This window comes from Plecotus auritus (genome assembly GCF_963455305.1).
Source record: "Plecotus auritus genome assembly, chromosome: 4".
In the NCBI taxonomy this organism is placed as follows: Eukaryota; Metazoa; Chordata; class Mammalia; order Chiroptera; family Vespertilionidae; genus Plecotus; species Plecotus auritus.
In genome coordinates, this window is record NC_137775.1 from 97,273,304 (window position 1) to 97,294,873 (window position 21,570).

The window sequence follows — 21,570 nt, forward strand, 5'->3', positions numbered from 1 at the left end:
TCCACCTAACTGCATCCAGGTAAAATGAGCACCCCAGGAGGCATCTTAAATGCCTTCAGCTGTTAAGCCAAATAAGCAATTTAAGGTTGACTCTAAGAATGGAAATATTTTTAAAACAATAGCTGTTATCAAGGATCTAATAAGAAACTAATTATTTCTACATACTACAGCATATGTGCAGTAGTAAGCATAAAAACAACCCAAAAATCCCAATATTTTTAAACTCTCAAAGTAATTACACTTGCAATTTTTAAACTAAATGTTTGGTTTAGTTGTATGATCTCTAGATCACTGCAGACATATCAAATGAGACTGTTTGAAAGAATAATCATTTTCATTTGAAATCCAAATTGTGCTCAGATATAGATGGAAATAATTATTTAATTTCTGACTTTCTAGAGGGAAGCCAGCCAGAAGCCTGCATACTGAACCCAAATAGATTCAGAAGAATCCCTTTTCACTTCCATCAGTTCATCTTTGTTAACAATTTCTTCATGAAAGTCACAAAGGCTTACTACCAGCAGCAAACAGACTGGACCTTGAATACACGTTCAACCAGAGAATCAAGAATTTTAAGTTTCTTAGTGGCTTGAATTTACTATGGTATCTTCATTAATATACATCTGCTTTACAAACAAATTCAGTGTGCCTCTTAATCTCATTTATAAGGAATGTCTCATATGCAAATTAGTAGCCACAGTTCAACGTTTAAGAACCCAAGAAAACTACGTAGATGATGATGGTGGGATCGCTCCTCTAAAGGAACTTTAAAAAGTTAAGTTTGGTTATTTGGGTAACGAAATAAGAGATAAAGGGAAGTGAATCTACGTAAAAGCATTCCACTATTATGTAAAAGAGAAATGATAGAAGATCCCAATTTTGCAGCCTCCCGTGAATCAGTAGATGTAGGCATTGTACATCAACATTTTCAAAGATCAGAGAGAGAACTAGACATTCTGTGCCTCTTGAGGGACAACCATGCTACCACCTAAAATACTGCTGATGGAATGAAACCCGAATCTCATCTAGACTTGCAATCCATCAGCCAGTTTGTAGGAAACAGGGAGAGAGGAGCATGTTGAACTGCACCATGAACATGCAATTTGCAAAGTCCTGTCTATGGAAGACTGCAGGTCAAAAGGCCTCTTCTCTTTAAAAGATAAACTGTAAAATTAAAAAAAAAAAACAACCTTAAAAGATATGTAAAAAAATTTTAAGCGTGTGTATGTGTGTGGGGGTCAGAGACTATATTGTCCTGGGGTGGACATTTGGGTGGTAAAGCCATTAAAGAAAAAGGGAAGTGAAAGGAATTGTAGCGCTATGAAAGTTAGGTAATGTTACTTATTAGGTGGTAGTGGTAGGGAAGCAGTTTTGATTGAGAAGGGACACGTGAAAGGGGCTTCTAAGGAAGGGTAGTGAAGTTTTGTTTCTTGACCTGGTGGTAGTTACAAGGGTGTTTGCCTTTAAAAAGTTCGCTAAGGCAAACATTTCCTTTGTTTTATTTTATAATAAAAAGATTTCAAAGGAAAAAGTTTGGAGGGTGAGGCCAGTCCTACCTAAGAGCATAAATATATTTTCTCCACACAGAGCTATTTGCAAATATATCCATTTGGTTTCCTGGGACAATATTAAGGTTAAATTACTTTAAAAAGAAAAAATAAATGCTTTAAAAAGAGCAAATCCTTTGAAAGATATTCCACATTGTAATACAATTTGGGAATTTTATTTAGCTACTAGAGGCCCAATGCACGAAATTCATGCAAGGGGCTCGGCCCTCACAGCCGCAGCAGCTTGCCTCAGCCCTCACAGCCCCAGCTTCGTCTGGAAGGCTGTCCGGAAGGTCGTTTGGCTGTCCAGTCTAATTAGCATATTATGCTTTTATTATTATAGATTCTGTCTTTTTTTTTTAGAAACTAAGGGACAAGTAGGTAGTAGAGAGGAAAGCTAAAATGGAATGATGAAAGATAAGGAGACAAGAATAGTTACTTGGAACTTAATGGTTAAATTTCAGTAGCGATCAGGAAAGTAACCCATAAACATTTCCCATTGAGACTTTGATGAGGGCATGAGCTCCCCCACTTTCCCCACCTGCATGCCAGGACAATGTCTCAGGATGGAATGACTTTTTAAAAGTACATAGAATGCTCAGCTTGGAATTCAAGAATCAAATGCACCTCTGTAAATGGTAGTCCTGGGGGCAGTCAGCATGGGGAAGTCAGGAAATGTGGAAGTATGCTGCCATAGGCTCGGCAGCAAGGGTGTAAACTGATAATATGTTTATCTCTCCTTCCTCCTGTTACCAGTTTACAAACAGACTCTGACCTTCCCAGCCCATGCCCCAGCGCTGCCGGCTCAGGTTGCCTGTTTGTGAACACACAAGTCTCATTTTTGAACCCAATGCCGGAAAGTTTTACTAAGAATTCTGGGAAGCTTTTTTTGTGTGTGTTTTTTTAAATGATATATTTTTATTGATTTCAGAGAGGAAGGGAGAGGGAGCGAGAGATAGAAACATCAATGATGAGTGAGAATCATTGATTGGCTGCCTCCTGCACACCCCCCCATCCCGAAACCTAGGCATGTGCCCTGGCCAGGAATTGAACTGTGACACTCAACCACTGAGCCACACTGGCCGGGCTGGGAACTTTTTTTAATATATGAATTTAAAATAAGCTGCACTTGAAAAAAAATAGACAAGCCCCAAAATATGTATTCTTTATACTAGGATTTCAACAGTGGACTATGGGCTTACGATGAAATGGGCTCTAGTCACCCACTGAGCCACTGCAGACAACCAGGAGATTATGTTACCTTGTTCACATCACACCTCCTCCTTTCCCCAAACTTTCAATAATTGAGAAAAGCCAAATCTATTTACCAAAGCATGTGTCCTGGCCCCTTACATCCACTCTTTGAGACATCCTATATAATAAAAGGCTAATATGCAAATAGACCAAACAGCAGAACAACCGAAAAACCGGTTGCTATGACATGCGCTGACCACCAAGGGGCATGCGCAGAACATGGTGAGCATAGGCAGCAGGTGGCAGAGCGCAGAACATGGCAGGTGTTGGCTATGGCAGGATGGTAGAGTAGGTGAGCGGGGGCACCAGACCAAGGCGGGGCACCAGTCACTGTCATCATGGTGAGCCTCTGGTGGTTACTGAAAATTCTTTGCTCACACATACCATGGTCCCGCCCAGTGCTCACACCTGCTGCTAGCACCTGGCACCAGTCCTGATTGCTTGGTGCCGTCAGTGGGTGTGAGTGGCTGCTGCTGGCCCTAATCGCCCCTGAGGGCTTCTCCACCTCCCTGTGCTCCTGAGGGGTGATCGAGGCAGCAGCTGCCACTCATATCAACTGATGGCGCCCACCCCACTTGCACCCACTGCTGGCACCAACCCCAATCCCTCTGCGACAACAGCGGGTGCGAACAGGGCCAGCGCTGTCAGTGCGTGGGAGTGGTGGTGTCAGGAACAAGGATGCCAGCAGACAGGGGACTGGGGAGCGTAGGCGGGAGGGTCTGGGCGGGGGTGCAGAGGATGGGCCCAGACCCGCCCCTGTGCCCAACACAGCCTCACAGCCCACAATTTCTTTGAAGGTGCACAAATTTGTGCATTGGGCCCCTAGTTTTAATAAGCATCCCCATTGATTCTAGAGAAGGTCCAGAGAAAACACTTTTAAAACATTAAGATAGCAAGAGTGTAAGATAGCATGTAAATTAAATATATTCAGGACTTTAAAATGCCAAGGATAATTAGAGAAACTTGGTCTTCATTCATTTTTATTGTGACTTTACCCTTAGCTTCTCTGTAACTACCTTCCTTCAGACCTCTGCTCAAATATTATCTTCTTAGTGAATCCTTCCTGATATATATAATTGTAATCATTCACTTCCCAGCCTCTCCTACTCAGTGTGACTTACTTTAGATCATAGCACAGATGACCATCCAGCATCCTATTTAAAGAGTAATATGCAAATTGATCATACCTCCACCACACCCACAAGCCACGCCCACCAGCCAATCAGGAGCAAGTATGCAAATTAACCCAACCAAGATGGCTGCAGCCACAGAGCGAGCAGGAGGCTTGGGTTTCCCCAGTAATGGAGGAAGCCAAGCTTTCCGCCTGCCCTGGCCAACCCAGGCCTCCGCTCAAGGCTACAAAGTTTCAATTATAGAAGATAAATAAATCCCAACAAAAATGGTGGCAGCCATGGAGCAAGCAGGAGGCTTGGCTTCAGTAAGGCTACAAAGTTTCAATTATAGAAGATAAATAAATCCCGGATACCAGGGCCTCCACTTGGGTTTCTGGGGGGCATGGCCAGACTGCAAACCACCATAGGCCCCTCACCCAGGCCGCCCCATGCCCCAAGGGAACCCCCACCCTGATCTGGGACACCCTTCAGGGCAAACCAGCTGGCCCCCACCTGTACACAAGGCCTCGATCCTATCTAATAAAAGAGTAATATGCAAATTGACCATCACTCCAACACACAAGATTGCTGCCCCCATGTGGTCAAAGATGGCTGCTCCCATGTGGACACAAGATGGCCAGCAGGGGAGGGCAGTTGGGAGGGACCAGGCCTGCAAGGGAGGGCAGTTGTGGGTGATCAAGCCTGCAGGGGAGGGCAGTTAGGGGTGACCAGGCTGGCAGAGGAGGGAAGTTGGGGGCGACTGGGCCTGCAGGGAAAGGCAGTTGGGAGGGCCCCAGGCCTGCAGGGGAGAGCAGTTGGGGGTGACCAGGCCTGCAGGGGAGGGCAGTTAGGGGTGACCAGGCCTGCAGGGGAGGGCAGTTAGGGGCAAACAGGATGGCAGGGGAGCAGTTAGGCATCAATCAGGCTGGCAGGGGAGTGGTTAGGGGGTGATCAGGCTGGCAGGCAGAAGTGGTTAGGGGCAATCAGGAAGGCAGGCAGGCGAGCAGTTGGGAGTCAGCAGTCCTGGATTGTGAGAGGGATGTCCGACTGCCCGTTTAGGCCCGATCCTACCAGGATTGGGCCTAAATGGGCAGTCGGACATCCATCGAGGGGTCCCAGATTGGAGAGGGTGAAGGCTGGGCTGAGGGACACACACCCCTGTGAACGAATTTCGTGCACCGGTCCTCTAGTTTAATAATGAAAAGCAAAGAATGGGAACTAGCAAGTTCAGAAAGGTTTCTCTGAGTGACCAGTGTTCTCCTTGCTCATTTGGAGTTGTGATGCCTTCTTGGAAATAAGTCAGCGTCTGCGAATGTACAAGGCACCTAAAAAGGAAATATAAAAACATGAAGTGGTATCACATTCATACGGCAGTATGATGTAGTGAAAAAAAAATTGGAAAAAGAGCCAAATGACCTTGGTGTAAGGTCATTTCACCACTTACTGACAGAGCAAGCCATGAGTAAGCTTGGGTTTCTTAATCTGTAAGATAATAACTGACCTATCTTTGCTATGAGGTTGTTATGAGGAAGAAAACATAATCAAAATTATGTAAAAGCATTTTCTAACCTCAAAGCACTAGAGATATGTAAGGTACTGTTAGTATTAATGTTATGTACACACTCCATGCAAACCAATATTATCTTTAAAAGGAACACCCAAAGACTTTTTTTATGAGCTAAAACTGCCCTCTTAATGTCATCTATAAGTTGTATATTAAAATATACTAGTTTCCTTAACATTTATTATGCAGTTTAAATGAATATAAAAACATGTTACAGTGATTAAATATTTTCAATATTTTTTCCTTTTATCCATAATCACTGATAACAATAGAGTTACTATGTTAGAGAGAATTTGACATCTTTTCTTAAGGGGACATTTGGTTCTCTATTAAATGTGTTCTTTTTAGTGATTTTTAAAAATGGTACAGTAAGTAATTGTCCTCAAAGATTCTTATTCTTAAAAGGTTGCCAAACACACACACACACACACACACACACACACACTCCTAGGCTAGATCTGGAAGGAATTGCTAACGGTCCTTCCTTATTTGCTCTTTGATTTTTAATCATATGAGAGCAACATCTGAACAAGGTTGAAGAAAGCAATTTCAGGAAGTTCCTCTTTTTGCTCTGAATCTCTATCGCACATAACACCTAAGTTTCACTAGTAATTTGGGTTGTTCTCTCTTGCTCTTTATTTATTATTAGAGGCCCGGTGCATGAAATTCATGCACGGGGGGTGTGTCCCTCAGCTGAGCCTGCATCCTCTCCTATCTGGGACCCCTCGAGGGATGTTCGACTGTCTGTTTAGGCCCGATCCTACTGAGCAGTCGGACATCCCTCTCACAATCCAGGACTGCTGGCTCCCAACTGCTCGCCTGCCTGCCTTCCTGATTGCCCCTAACCGCTTCTGCCTGCCAGTCTGATCACCCCCTAACCACTCCCCTGCCAGTCTGATTGATGCCTAACTGCTCCCTTGCCAGCCCGATTGCCCCTAACTGTCCTCCCCTGAAGGCCTGGTCACCCCTAACTGCCCGCCTCTGCCGACCCGGTCACCCCTAACTGCCCTCCCCTGCCAGCCTTATCGCCCCTAACTGCTTTCCCCTGCTGGTCTGGTCCCCCCCAACTTCCCTCCCCTGCAGGCCTGGGTCCCCTCAAACTGCCCTCCCCTGCAGGCTTAATCGCCCCCAACTGCCCTCCCTTGCAGGCCTGGTCCCTCCCAACTGTCCTCCCCTGCTGGTCTGATTGCCCACAATTGCCCTCCCTTGCAGGCCTGGTCCCTCCCAACTGCCCTCCCCTACTGGACATCTTGTGGCAGCCATCTTGTGTCCACATGTGGGTAGCCATTTTTGACCACATGGGGGCAGCCATCTTGTGTGTTGGAGTGACAGTCAATTTGCATATTACTCTTTTATTAGATAGGACTAGAGACCCGGTGCACGAAATTTGTGCACTGGGGGGTGGGTGGGGTTCCCTCAGCCCAGCCTGCACCCTCTTACAGCCCGGGAGCACTCGGGTGAGTTGGACATCCTTAGCACTGCCATGGAGACGGGAGAGGCTTCCGCCACCGCCGCTGTGCTCACCAGCTGTGAGCCCAGCTCAGGGCTTCTGGCTGAGTGGTGCTCCCCTTGTGGGAGCACACTGACCACCAGGGGGCAGCTCCTGTGTTGAGCATCTGCCTCCTGGTGGTTACTGCATGTCATAGTGACTGGTTGTTCCGCCGTTCGGTCGATTTGCATATTAGCTTCTTATTATGTAGGATCTTTTATTTCTAGAAGTTCCAATTTGCTCTTTTTTTTTAACTTTATATATATTTTTATTTATTTCAGAGAGAAAGGGAGAGGGAAAGAGATAGAAGCATCAATAATGAGGGAGAATCATTGATTGACTGCCTCCTGAATGCCCCCCACTGGCGATCAAGCCAGCAACCCAGGCATATGCCTTTGACTGGAATCGAACCCGGGATCCTTCAGTCCACAGGCCGACGCTCTATCCACTGAGCCAAACCAGCTAGGGCACACTTAGCTCTTTTCTATATCTTCTATTTATCTCATTATGTTCATGCTTTCCTTTAAGTTCCTCAACTTATTTATAATAGCTGTGTAAAATTCTTTTCTGCTTTCGATCATTATTGTGTTTTTTAGTCTATATTTCCTGATTTTGATTCCCACTTTCCTGTTTTTCCCCAGTAATTGCTAAGTGTCTAAATTTGTTGTTCTTTTAAAGAGCAGCTTTACTTGGAAGATAGTTAAATTGCCTACAGATCAGCTTTCAAGACTTGAATGTAAGCTCTGTTGGTATGGACTTACGATGGCCTTTAATCTAGGCTTATTTAGCCTTAATATCAAGGCATGGCCCTTCTGGGATCTGTATTAACTGTACCAGATGTTCAAAAAGGTCTCATTACTGTGTGGGATAAGAACTCTACCATCTCTCAATTCTTTGTTAGTGCTGGGACTTGTTTAGCCTATAGTTTCCTAGTAGTTTGTTCTGTTCTCAGTAATTGTTCTTTGACCAACCACTTGAAATCTCATTCTAAGTATGCAGGGCACAGTATGCAGCTAGAGACTCAATGAGACCCCATGCAGATGTTCGGGGCTCTTTATCTGGGCAATGCCTTCTCTCTGATACACTGGCCCACAAAGTCCAGCCACTGCAGCCTCCCTGATCCCCGATCTGTTTCCCCAACTCAGTGAGCCCACCATGCTCTGTTTAGAATCCCCTTCCATGTACTGTGTATGAGCCAGAAAGTTTCTCCAGGCAGAAAATCAGGGACATACATAGTAGGACTCTCTCCCTTTGTTTCTCTTCTCTCAGTGATCAAAATTCTGCATTGCCTGTTGTCCAATGTTTGCAAACAGATGTTTCATAGACTTTGTCCAGTTCTTTCTTTATTTACAATGAAGAAAGGCACCCGGGACCCTGGCTTGCCTTGCAGCCCCAGCTTCGTCCGGAAGGATGTCCAGAAGGACGTCTGGTCTAATTAGCATATCATGCTTTTATTATTATAGATCAATGGAGGTGGCCCCCTAAGATGCTGAAAATTAGTAGATGTTCTGCCTTGGGGTAGAAATCATATACTTAGAACTTGACTTTGAGAAGGAGTCAGGTGGGAGAAGACTGGACAGGGATTAAGGAGGTATGGCATCAGTACCAGCCTGGCCACCTTTGGGTCAGTCATTAATCACCTTTCTGTCTCATTTCTTTTTATCTAAAAATTAGGAAGTTTGGACCAAATGATAGCTGTCATTTGTTAACTGCCTTCTGTATGGTAGTGTTGAAAGAGAAACTGAGGCATATTAAATATATTAAGAGTTTATTTGAGCAAAAGTCAATTTGAGTAGGACAGCATCCAATCTAGCAGAAAGAAAGGTCTGAGGAGCTGTACAGAATGAAAGACTTTTATAGGCAGAAGGGAGGGCGAACAGGGAAGTTATCCTGGCAAAAAAGCCGGTTAGTTATTGCAAAATTACTTTTTCCTGTAGGGATGGCAGGAGTCTCTATCTGTCAGATTACCTAACTTGTGCTCATCAGGTGGCCAGGCTGATTGGTTTAAGATTCTGTCTCTGGGAGACTCCAAACTGTAGTTAAGTCTCTGTTTGCTGATGTGGGCCTAAGTATAAGCGACATCATTTTGGGCCTCTTGTCTTATTTTTAACAGTAGGCAGGTGCTAGCTCTACTTCTCCGAGTAGCCTGGCAAGATAGGCCTTGTTAGTCCCATATTACAGATATAGAAATCGACTCAAATAGGTAAAGTTATCATTTTAGGTCACATTAAGTGAACGCCATAGAACTATTTCAGTGTTGCAATTCTAGGATTCCATAGAGAGGAAATCCACCCTTTGGGCTTATGTTTCCCTTTTAGAAGTTATGTTTAGGATTCACTTATAAAAGGCCAAATGTGGAAAGAGCCTTTAAGATCATTAGTGCCAAGGTTTTCACTTGTTAAGGGATCTAAAGTCCAAATAGGATAAATGACCACCCCACAGCTTCGATATAGTTTCTCTTACAGTATTGCCCAAAATGCTCATTGTAACCAGATTCTACCTGCATAGAAACATATATAGAAAGTTGGATCAAGAAGTGGTATTTGGCCTGGCCCCCAAAGCTTCCTAAAGACGACCTTGGTTCTGTGTGCAAATACTGTCCATCCAAATAAGTAGAATGTCCAAAACTGGAAGGTCACAGGAGGACCTTCCTTTTCTTTGGAAGGTGTAAAATAAGGGTGGTGAAACTTTTCCACCCAGAACACTGAAAAGTCAAAGGAGATTCACACATAATTAAAAATCAACTTAATTTAGCTTTTAGTGTGTTATTAAAATAGTTCTTTAAAATTAAGCACAAATATAGATACATTTTTACATTATAAAATTATTTAAACACTAAAAACGGATAATTTCTGTAAACAATAAACTTGCAATGAACATAATATGTAAGTATTTATTATGGTAGCGAAGGGGGAGAATCCCATGGAAGGAGAGAAGAAAGGAAGGGGGAAGCAATACCAAATTAAAGGGAAAAAGGAGATGAAAAAAAGGAGAGAAACATGGGAAGAAAAAAGTTAGAGTTGGGGAGAAGGAAAAGAAAAGAGAATCACAAGGAAGAGTTGCGGGGCGGGGGCGGGGGGTGGGGAGGAGTCGGAGGGAGAGAAACTGGGTGTGGTCAAGAAAAGTTGGAAACTGGTCTTAGAAGTGAGAGGAACACTGAGAACAAAGGAGAATCACAGTGGAAGCCTGGAGAGATGAGTTAAGGGAGTTTATTTTTTCGTTCAACAAACATTTATTCCCCACCCACTGTTGCAAGGCACTCTGATAAATTAAGGTCCTGGGAGAAAAAAATATGCTGCAAGAAGAGTTAATGATTTCATTTCTTTAGATACCTTAAAAAATGAGAATGAAAAGTAATTTATGCTCATTTAGGAACTTTGAAAAATAGTGGAATAAAGAATCTCTAATCCTCTTTCTCTGGGTGAAAGAGGAGAGGAAAAAAGGATCTTAATTCTAGGTTATTGACATGTTACTGCTCTTTCTGGTGCTCAGTTTAAAGGGCTGCAGCCACCCAGGGACACCCCTTCTCCCAGGATGCAGAGGTGTAAAGGAGCAAACAGAAACCCACCAGCCTCCTCAGGCCTCGGCTTGGAACTTGCACTGCCACTCCTGTCCCAGCTCATGAAGCCACTGCAGAGATGTGGGTGCAGGTGAAGAAATGGCCAACAACCATGTCCCTAATTGTATATCAGATAAAAAGCATAACTGTCTAAGTAAACATAAATTTAAATCTGTATTTTTACCTCTTCTGGGACAGAACAAGAACCTTAGAACACTTTGAAAGTCACTTTTTAAAACAAATATATTGCCACACCTCTTTTATCCTGGAATGACATGTATGGAACCACATACAAATTCAGTTTAAAAATCTGTATAATGCCCTTCTCATAGAGGAGAATGAAAATGAAGGTGATTTATAATCCTATCTAATAAAGAGGTAATATGCAAATTGACCATCACTCCAACACACAAGATGCTGCCCCCATGTGGTCAAAGATGGCTGCCCCCATGTGGACACAAGATGGCCACCACAAGATGGCCGTCAGGGGAGGGCAGTTGGGGGGGACCAGGCCTGCAGGGGAGGGCAGTTGGGGGTGACCAGGCCTGCAGGGGAGGGCAGTTGGGGGTGACCAGGCCTGCAGGGGAGGGCAGTTGGGGGCGACCAGGTTGGCAAGGGAAGGCAGTTAGGGGTGACCAGGCTATCAGGGGAGCAATTAGGGGTGACCAGGCTGGCAGGGGAGCAGTTAGGCATCGATCAGGCTGGCAGGGGAGTGGTTAGGGGGTGATCAGGCTGGCAGGCAGAAGTGGTTAGGGGCAATTAGGCAAGCAGGCAGGCGAGTGGTTGGGAGCCAGCAGTCCTGGATTGTGAGAGGGGTCCCAGATTGGAGAGCGTGCAGGCTCGGCTGAGGGACACCCCCCCTCCATGCACGAATTTCATGCACCAGGCCTCTAGTAGTTACCATAAAACAATATGTATCTCAGTATGTTAAAACTCAGGCATAATACAAAGTGATGATTCAATTAAGTAGTCATTTGCTTGCACCTATACGTGGATCACTGTGAATGTGAAGACCACAAATACTGTATGTTAAGGTATGTTAAAGTAGTTTTCTAATATAATAAACAAATCTTGGTAGAGTTGAAAAAAACAACAATAAAAGTGTAAGTTTCTCTTGATTTCTTGATTTACACTGTAGATGAATTCCTAGAAAATCCAGTGTATATAAAATTCATACAAAAAAAATCTTTGTGTTTATACATGTGAAACAGATTTAAATTCTACACTCAGATTTTTTCCCCAATTTTTATTTATTGATTTGAGAGAGAGAGAGACATTGATAGACATGTTATTCCACATATTCTTGCATTCACTTGATTCTTGTATGTGCCCTGACTGGGGATTGAACCCGAAACCTTGACATATGGAAACAACACTCACACCAACTGAGCTACCTTGCCAGGGCGGATTTAAAAAAGTAAAAATAAAAATAAATATATCTATCTTTATTGGTTTCAGAGAGGAAGGGAGAGGGAGATAGAAACCTCAATGATGACAGAATCATTGACTAGCTGCCTCCTGCACACCCCACACTGGGGATTGAGCCTGCAACCCGGGCATGTGCCCTGACCGGGAACGGAACCGTGACCTCCTGGTTCATAGGTCGACACTCAACCACTGAGTCACACCAGCCAGGCAGGGTTGTTTTTTTTTTGCCTACATGAATATTCAGAGGAACAGCACAAAGTTATATAGGATGTAGTACAATTTCGGGGGGGGGGGGGCAGAACCTTGACAGGTAGTACCTTGCTATAGGAGTAGGTCTAGGTTACCTTGTTGTACCTATTTAATCTGAATATGCCCCCCTATTAATATAACCATACAAATGCACTACAGCGTTTTCAACAACACCCTCTGTTATTCAACAGCACTGAGGTACTGTCACCACTCTCAGGGAAGCTCACTTACATGTCCTGTACCAATAAGTTTTTGCTTATATTATAACCTAGCACAGTGCCTGGCACACAGTAGGAATTTAATAAAGATGTCTTTAGTGAGTGAACACAAGGGTGTGCTTTGTACTTACACATCTTTCATCTTCTCTACGATAATGACTCACAAATTTAAATTTCCAGTCCTGATCTCTCTTCTGAACTCCAGCTTTGTTCTGGCAAATGCTCACTTATCATCTCCACTGGAATATATCCAACTCCTCATTTCCTGCCACCACACTGCTCTCCCAAGTAAAAGCCACTACCAAACAAAGCCACTACCAAACAATATTCTATGCCGGTATTTTCTGGTTCAGTTAATGCCACAGTAATCTACTTATTTGCTCATAAACCTGGGTATTATCCATGATCATTCTGTTATCATCCCCTTTTCTAACCAATCAATTCTAGTTCTTCAGTCTTTTCAAATGTATACACTTTTCTCCATCTCCAGTGCTACCACCCTAGCGGACTGCTAAATTACTATAATGGCCTCTTGCTTGCTTCCAAACCATCCTCCATCATCCAAAGTGATCTTTTTCAACCGCATGAAAAAGGACATAGAAAACATAAAAAAAGGACCAGCCAGAAGTGAAGAATGCCATATCAGAGTAATCTTTTAAAATAGGAATCTGGTCCTGTCACTCTCCTGTTTAAATCCCTTAAATGATTTTTCACATCTTTTAGGATAAAATGTAAACCCTCAACAGGGCATACATATAACATCCTGTATGATTTGGCCCCTGCCTATGTACTTTTTCTTATTTTGTGCTTACCCACTATTCTTCAGTCACACTGGCTTTCTTTTCCTTTGTTTCTTTTTATTTAAATTAATTTTTATTTTTTTTAAACTGATCTAAACACATAATTTAGAAGCCAATCATTGCTAAATAGTTTATCACAAAAACTCCCCTCCCTCACCCACCCCTCACCCAGATCCCTGCCTTCATCTCTATTGGTTCACTCTTCTTGGTAGAGTCCCTCCCTTCTCCAGTAGTTTCATGAGAAAGGGGGCTAATTTTTTTTAGATGTTGCAGGAAAATAGGGCTTATCCTAGTCTCACTTGCTGATTTAAATAGCTCTGTAGTCCTAGATTAGAAAACATTTTCTCTCAAGATTTCAAAGGTTCTGTTGTCTTCTAGCGTCAGTAGTTCTGCTGAGTCTGTTTTAGTTCATTTTCTTTTTTCAATCTGGAAGTTTTTAGGTTTGAAATTTCACTGATGTTTGAAATTTCAAGACGTGTGTGAACCTTGGCATAGTTCTTTTCATTTGTCATTCTGGGAACTCAGTGGCCTTTTCATTCTGGAGACATGTTTTTTATTTTAGGAAGTTTTCTCTCATTTATTTATATGGCAATTTCTTTTCTAAAGCTTTTGTGGTTTTTTCTTTCCTTTTTTCCCCCTGGACTTACTATTATTTAGGCATTCTGCCTTCTATATCTTCTAGTCTTATCCTTTTCTCCTATTTTCCACATGTTCGTATTCTACACGTGAGTTTTTATTTTATTTTATTTTTTAAAATATATTTTATTGATTTTTTACAGAGGAGAAGGGAGAGGGATAGAGAGGTAGAAACATCGATAAGAGAGAAACATCGATCAGCTGCCTCCTGCACATCTCCTATTGGGGATGTGCCCGCAACCAAGGTACATGCCCTTGACCGGAATCGAACCTGGGACCTTTCAGTCCACAGGCTGATGCTCTATCCACTGAGCCAAACTGGTTAGGGCTACACATGAGTTTTTAAAAACATCTTCAGGGATGGTTTTCAACCGCATAAAAGTTCCATTCAAAAGTTAATCTTCTAAGCTGTTAAAAAAAAGAATAAAGAGAAAATTATAACAATTATTTATTTATTTTTAATCCTCTCTCAAGGATATTTTTACCATTGATTTTTAGAGAGAGTGAAAGGGAAGGAGAGATAGAGAGGGAGGGAAGGAGAGAGGGAGAGAGGGAGGGAGATAAGGAGGGAGAGTGAGAGAGGAAAGAAGGGAGGAAGGAGAGGGAGGAACCTTGATGTGAGAGAGACACATGGATTAGTTGCCTTCCAAATGAGCCCCAACTGAGGCTGGGGATAGAAGCTGTAACACAGGTATGTGCCCTTGACCAGAATCGAACAGAAGACCCGTTGGTGTGTGAGCCGATGCTCTGAACACTATGCCACACTGAACAAGAAAATTATAAGATTTTTGCTGATACATTTTATTATTTTAGTTAAAAGTAGTACATTTTAGCCCTGACCATGGTGCTCAATTGGCTGGAGCGTCATCCTATAAATCAAAAGGTCACGGGTTCAATTCCTGGTCAGGAAGCAACCAATAGATGTTTCTCTCTCTTCCTCTCCCTTCCTTTCTCTCTAAACAAACAAACAAGCAAATAAACAAACATATCCTGGGTGAGGATTTTTTTAAAAAGTAGCAAATTTTAGCAATTAATTGAAAAGGTGCCTTTGCCATGTAACTAAATACAAATCTTTTCAAACCAAAATATTTTATTTCTCTTTTACATACCTTCATTGTCCAACTGACAAACCTTTTCAAGTAGATATTTATAGTAAGCCTAATAAACTTATAAATACTAGTGATTATTAATTCTCTTATGTCAAATTCTCTTGGATTTTACTTGGCCTTTATACACCCAAATCACTCCACCAAAACTAAGGAGGATTTCAGTTATACCATTAATTATTTTTTTTATCGGATTAGAGCCTATAATAGCTACCTCACTTGATTAGATTAAACCAATTTATTTACTGCTTCATTCCATTTTGAATTCTTTTCAAAACAGGCCACAATTCTTGCAGACATTAACATTAAATCCTATAAAATCTTAGATATCTCTCATGACTCCCCCCCGCCAAGTTTTTATTATAAAAAATTTCAAACTAAGGAAAGTTGAAGGTATAGTATATTCAACATTAGTATACCTACTACTAAGATGCAATAATAACCAACATTTTGACATATTTGCTTTTTTTATAGCTTTTTATTATGAACTATTTCAAATATAAAGTGAAGTTGAGAGAAATACTATGATCAAAACTATTCATTTAGCCCTGGCCAGATAGCTCACCTGGTTAGAGTGTCATCCCAATATGCCAAGGTTGGGGTTTGATCCCCGGTCAGGGCACATACAAGAATCAACCAATGAATGCATGAATAAGCAGAACAACAAACTGATGTGTTTCTCTCTCAAAATCAGGGGTCCTCAAACTACGGCCCGCGGGCCACATGCGGCCCGCCGGGTGCCGCTGCCTGTCCTGCTTAGCAGCCGACTCATCCTGGGCCCGCAGTGCGCATAGGAATTTGTTCACAGTTTTTTTTTTTAAACTATAGTCCAGCCCTCCAACGGTCTGAAGGACAGTGAACTGGACCCCTGTTTAAAAAGTTTGAGGACCCCTGCTCAAAATCAATTTTATTTAAACACTATTTAGATTAAACACTTTAAAGTTGTGATCATTTTCCTATGTTTGCTTTATTTATTTAACTATTTTGCTGACCTATTTGAAACTAAGTGACAGACAACATGACATTTTACCGCAACATTCTTCAAAAAATAAAGCCCTAAAAATTAGGATATTCCTTGTATGCCTATAATAATAGCATTATTAGCCTAGAAAGGTAACAATAATTCCTTAATCCCATTTTCTTAGAGCGTTCCCCCCCCCCCCCCTTAAAAAACAAAACAGGATCCAAAGTTGACATATTGTCTTTGGTTGTTTTATCTCTTTAGCTTCTTTTATTCCAATCTCCGCATCTGCCCACCAGTTTATCCCCCTATAATACTAAATTTTTAAAGAGATCAGGCCAGTTATCTTATAGAATGTTCTCATGACTTTTTCTGACTTAAAACAATTCCAAGTTTATTCTTGGAGGATTTCATTGTCTTTATCTTTCAATATATAATTTTTTACTGAATTTTAATTAGTTATACTATTTGTAATTTCCAACTGCTCTTTCTTGCTGTTAGGTTTTTCCTTCTTTTAGCATCTTGATCTTGTTTCATGGATACAGTATTTCTCTGATGATACTTTAGTTTTGTTTTGTTTTTTAAGTATTTTTATGCTCCCTGCATTATTTCTGTTTCCTATGATTCCTTCCCCCCACCTCCATTCTTACATGTTGGAGTGTGTGTGTGTGTGTTTTAATTTTTTCATGTTGAAGGTTTTCCATCAATATCTGGTGATTTTTATTCATTCATATTTTGAGTGATGTCCTAAAAGCCTAGGAAAATCTCTGAGTGTGTTTGAATATTGTCAATTGAAGGTAATCGCTGCATGCTTTTCCTATGGGAACTCCTAAATGTCAGTATGTGTGGCTCATTTTTTCTGGCATGGTTCATTTTCTCCTGAGAAGTGCCCTTTATTTTCTGCTAGAGAGCAGACTGGGCTTCGCGTTCTGTAACTGAGCAGCAGAAGAGGCCTGCGGGCGTTGGGGGGTGGGGGGTGGTGCTGGATGCTTTTTCCATTTTAGATTTACTCTCTCTTCTCAGTAAGATGTCTCACTCCCACTCTGATCTATGCCTGGTGTCTCACATCTAGAACTCCTTTGATTTACTTTCTCCAGAGGTGACATTTCCTGTTTCCGATGGAGGGATATGTAATAGCCTGATTATATCAGGTGGCGTGGGGAGGGGAGGATCTGACCACTTAATAAACAGCTTTTCAAACAAACCCCCCTATTCAATACACTCCTCGCATCCCACTGCTCCAGCTTTCCTCTGCGCTGAACCTGCTTCTGAGTCCCCGAGTCTTTCCGGGGCTCCAGTGTGACCTGCCTTGCTTCTCCTTGGTTTCTCTACGCACTTAGGTTTGACCTTCCTTGCGTCTACCAAGTTCTTTACCATCCTCCATCATTTTCTATTTTCATGCATTGTGGTCTGGAGTGACTCCTAGTGCAGTAAAAATGGAATTTGTGTTTCTTGTTTTTCTTTTCCTACTTGTTATTTTTGGAGCAAAGACCTCGGCTGTCTTGAATTAGAAGGCCCTCGCTGTTATTTTTGTTCTTCAAAAGCCTTGAATTCCATACTGAGCTTGAGCTTTTGTACTCAGTGTTCCAGCTCTCTGAGATACCCTTTCACTTCCTCGACTTCCCTCCTGGCCAATTCCAAGTCATCTTAATGTCTCAGCTTACACATCATTTCTAGATGAGCCCTTCTATACTACCTCACCTAGTTAGGTCCACTCCCCATGATATATTCTAACACCTACCACCACTCTAACTAAGTATATATGCCTATTTCCCCTGCTAGACAGTCACCGCCGTGAGGGAAGGGACTATTTCTATCTTGTTGACTGCTATAGCCCAGTGTCTAGTGCATAGGGATGGAGAACCTTTTTTCTGCCAAGGGCCATTTAGATATTTATATCATCAGTGGGCCATACAAAATTATCACTTTAAAAATTAGCCTTCTATTTTGGTCAAACATTTAATTATCTCACCTCTAATGCCTTGGCAGGGCCAGACCAAATGACTTCGCATGGCCTGCGGGCTGGATGTTCCCCACCCCTGCCGTAGAGAGTCAATATATATTTTTCATTGTTAATCAATATATATTGCTCACTATCAAGATTTATATCTTAGAATATAGTTGCTACCACCAATAAGTAGTTATTTAGAATTCAACAATTCTAGTTATTATTATTGTCATGGATACATTATCTATATAAAACCCTAATATGCAAATCAACCGAACAGCAGAACAACCAGTTGCAATGACATGCACTGACCACCAGAGGGCAGACACTCAACGCAGGAGCTGCCCCCTGGTGGTCAGTGTGCTCCCACAGTGGGAGCACCACTCAGCTAGAAGCCGGGCTCATAGCTGGCGAGCACACAGCTGGTGAGCGCAGTCGTGGTGGTGGGAGCCTCTCCAGCCTCTGTGGCAGCGCAAGGAGCAGCAATCCAAGCAGTAAGGAGCGAGCAGGTGGGTAAGGAGCGAGCAGGCCGGTGGCTAGAAGCAAGGGGTCCCAGATCGTGAGAGGGCACAGGTCGGGCTGAGGGACCCCCACCCCCACCCCGTACATGAATTTCGTGCACCGGGCCTCTAGTACTATAATATGGACTCTTATCTATCTCCAAATTTATTTTACAATGAACACATTTATGTACTCAGATTAATATAGTGTATACATTTTCTATTATTGCTGTAACAAATTACAACAGACTGAGGGACCTAAAACAACACAAATGTATTATCTTACAGTTCTGGAAGTCAGAAGTCTAAAATGGGTTGGCAGGGTTGCATTCCTCAGTTTCCTTGCCTTTTCTAGCTTCAGATTGCCCACATTCCTTGGCTCACAGAGCCTTTCTCACATCACTTTGACCTTTTCTTCCGCTGTTACACTCTGTCTCTGAGTCTGACCCTCTTGCCTCCCTCTTCTAAGGACCCATATGATTAGGTTGGGCCCAGATAATCCAGTATAATCTCTGCTTCTACAGCCTTAATTTAATCACATCTGCACACCTATTTTGCCACATAAGGTAAAATATTCCTAAATCCTGGAGATAAGGATGTGGACATCTTTGGAGGGCCATTATTCAGCCAGTTCACACAGTACAATATGAATCTATAGATGAATTAATTGCTGAAAGAAATGATAAAAACTTCACTCAAATATTATAAACTTTATATTAGAGCAACCTCTAAACAAATAGATAAAAATAACTTTGTTAAGTGAAAAATACAGTCTATATATTGGAACAATAAGACAAGATAACAGCCCTTGCCAGTTTTTCAGTGGTTAGAGCCTCGGCCTGTGGACTGAAGAGTCTCGGGTTCAATTGCGGTCAAGGGCACATACCTCGGTTGCAGGCTCGATTCCTGGACCCAGTTGGGGCGCATGTGGGAGTAACTAGTTGATGTGTCTCTCTCACATATATGTTTCTCTCTCTCTCTCCCCCCTCCCTCCTTTCCACTCTCTCTAAAAAATCAATGAAAAAATATCCTCAGGTAAGGATTAACAACAACAAAAAGACAAGATAGCTAATGGAAACCAATGATTGTTAAATAGACCATAGCTCAATGGTTGCTTAGGCTTCCACATGCAAATCCATTATCTTTTTTTCCCCCCTGAACCCTAGGATTTCCTGGTGTTTTCAGGTAGGTTCACCATTTCCTAAAGGCAATTATCCAATAATACTAATAATTAACAACTACATAAAGAAATATTTTAGTACATATATTTAAAAATAAATTTTAGGTGGCTGTGGGAATGCAGACTGGTGCAGTCTCTGTGGAAAACAGTATGGAGTTTCCTAAAAAAAATTAAAAATGGAACTGCCATTTGACCCAGTGATCTCACTTCTAGGAATATATCCTAGGAAACCAGAAACACCAATCAGAAAGAATATATGCACCCCTATGTTTACAGCACCGAAATTTACAATAGCTAAGATTTGGAAACAGCCCAAGTGCCCATCAGCAGATGAGTGGATAAAAAGCTGTGGTACATCTACACAATAGAATACTACGCTGTGGTAAAAAGGAAGAAACTCTTACCCTTGGAGACAGCATGGAGGGAGCTGGAGAGTATCATGCTAAGTGAAATAAGCCAGTCAGAGAAAGACAAGTATCATATGATCTCACTCATATGTGGACTCTAATGAAAAAATAAACTGAATAATAAACAAACAAAATAGATCTGGAGACATATAAGCATAGGAAAGACTTTCAAACCTTAGAGAGAAGGCAGGGGAGGGTGGGTGGGAAGAGATCAACAAAGAACTTCTATGCATATATGCATACCCATGGACACAGACAATAGGGTGGTGAGGGCCTGAGGTCAATGGGGATGGGGGGGAAAAGGGAACATACGTAATACTTCCTTTAAAAAAATATATAAATATATGTATATACATATATTTTTATTGATTTCAGAGAGGAAGGGAGAGGGAGAGAGAGATAGAAAAATCAATACTTTCAACAATAAAGATGAAAAAAATAAAAATAAATTTTAGGTGAAAAATATAATTAGCATTGATTATTTTTTTCAATAAATACCTCTTAACATTCGGCAAAATTGTTTGGGAAAATTATAATAAAAACCTATTTGGGGAAAATCAAGTCCAACATTCTTTTTTTTTTTTTTTTTTTTTTTTAAATAAATCTTTATTCAGATTATTACAATTATTTCTCCTTTTTTACCCCATAGCTCCCCTCCACCCCTTTCCCACCCCACCTTCTGCCCTTACCTCCCCCCCACTGTCCTCATCCATAGGTGTATAATTTTTGTCCATTCTCTTCATGAACCCCCCCATACCCCTTTCCCCCTGAGAATTATCAGCCCACTCCCTTTCTATGCCCCTGATTCTATTATATTCACCAGATTATTCTGCTCCTCAGGTTTTTAATTCACTTGATTTTTAGGTTGGCTTGTTGATAGATATGTATTTGTTGTTCATAATTTTTTCTCTTTACTTTTTTCTTCTTCCTCTTCTTTAAGAATACCTTTCAGCATTTCATATAGTACTGGTTTGGTGGTGATGAACTCCTTCAGCTTTTTCTTATCTGTGAAGCTCTTTATCTGCCCTTCAATTCTGAATGATAGCTTTGCTGGGTAGAGTAATCTTGGTTGTAGGTTCTTGCTATTCATCACATTGAAAATTTCTTGCCACTCCCGTCTGGCCTGCATAGTTTCTGTTGAGAAGTCAGCTGACAGTCGTATGGGTGCTCCCTTGTAGGTAATTAACTGTTTTTCTCTTGCTGCTTTTAATATTCTCTCTTTGTCTTTTGCTCTTGGCATTTTAATTATGATGTGTCTTGGTGTGGTCCTCTTTGGATTCCTTTTGTTTGGGGTTCTGTGGGCTTCCTGGACTTGTAAGTCTATTTCTTTCACCAGGTGGGGGAAGTTTTCGGTCATTATTTCTTCAAATAGGTTTTCAGTATCTTGCTCTCTCTCTTCTTCTGGCACCCCCATAATTCTGATGTTGGTACGCTTGAAGTTGTCCCAGAGTCTTCTTACATTATCTTCAACTTTTTGGATTTTTTTTTTTTGCTTTTTACTTTTTCGGTTGAGTGTTTTTTGCTTCTTTGTATTTCAATTCTTTGACTTGATTCTTGTGTTCCTCTATTCTGTTTCTGGGTCTCTGTATAATATTTTTTATTTCAGTCAGTG

At 41.8% G+C, this 21,570-nt stretch overlaps 1 protein-coding gene across 4 annotated transcripts in view; it reads left to right on the forward strand.

Moving 5' to 3' along the window:
- STK38 (serine/threonine kinase 38) overlaps positions 1-21,570 on the forward strand; it is a 123,099-nt gene that overhangs the window by 74,429 nt on the left and 27,100 nt on the right. For 2 of the 4 annotated variants that reach the window (XM_080664953.1, XM_080664954.1), the window contains exon 14: positions 400-639. The exons of the other annotated variants lie outside the window; for them this stretch is intronic. In XM_080664953.1, coding sequence (XP_080521079.1) covers positions 400-593 — 194 coding nt within the window. In that variant the 3' untranslated portion in view covers positions 594-639. Of the gene's footprint in view, positions 1-399; positions 640-21,570 lie in introns of those variants that run through there. 4 annotated transcript variants of the gene reach the window in all.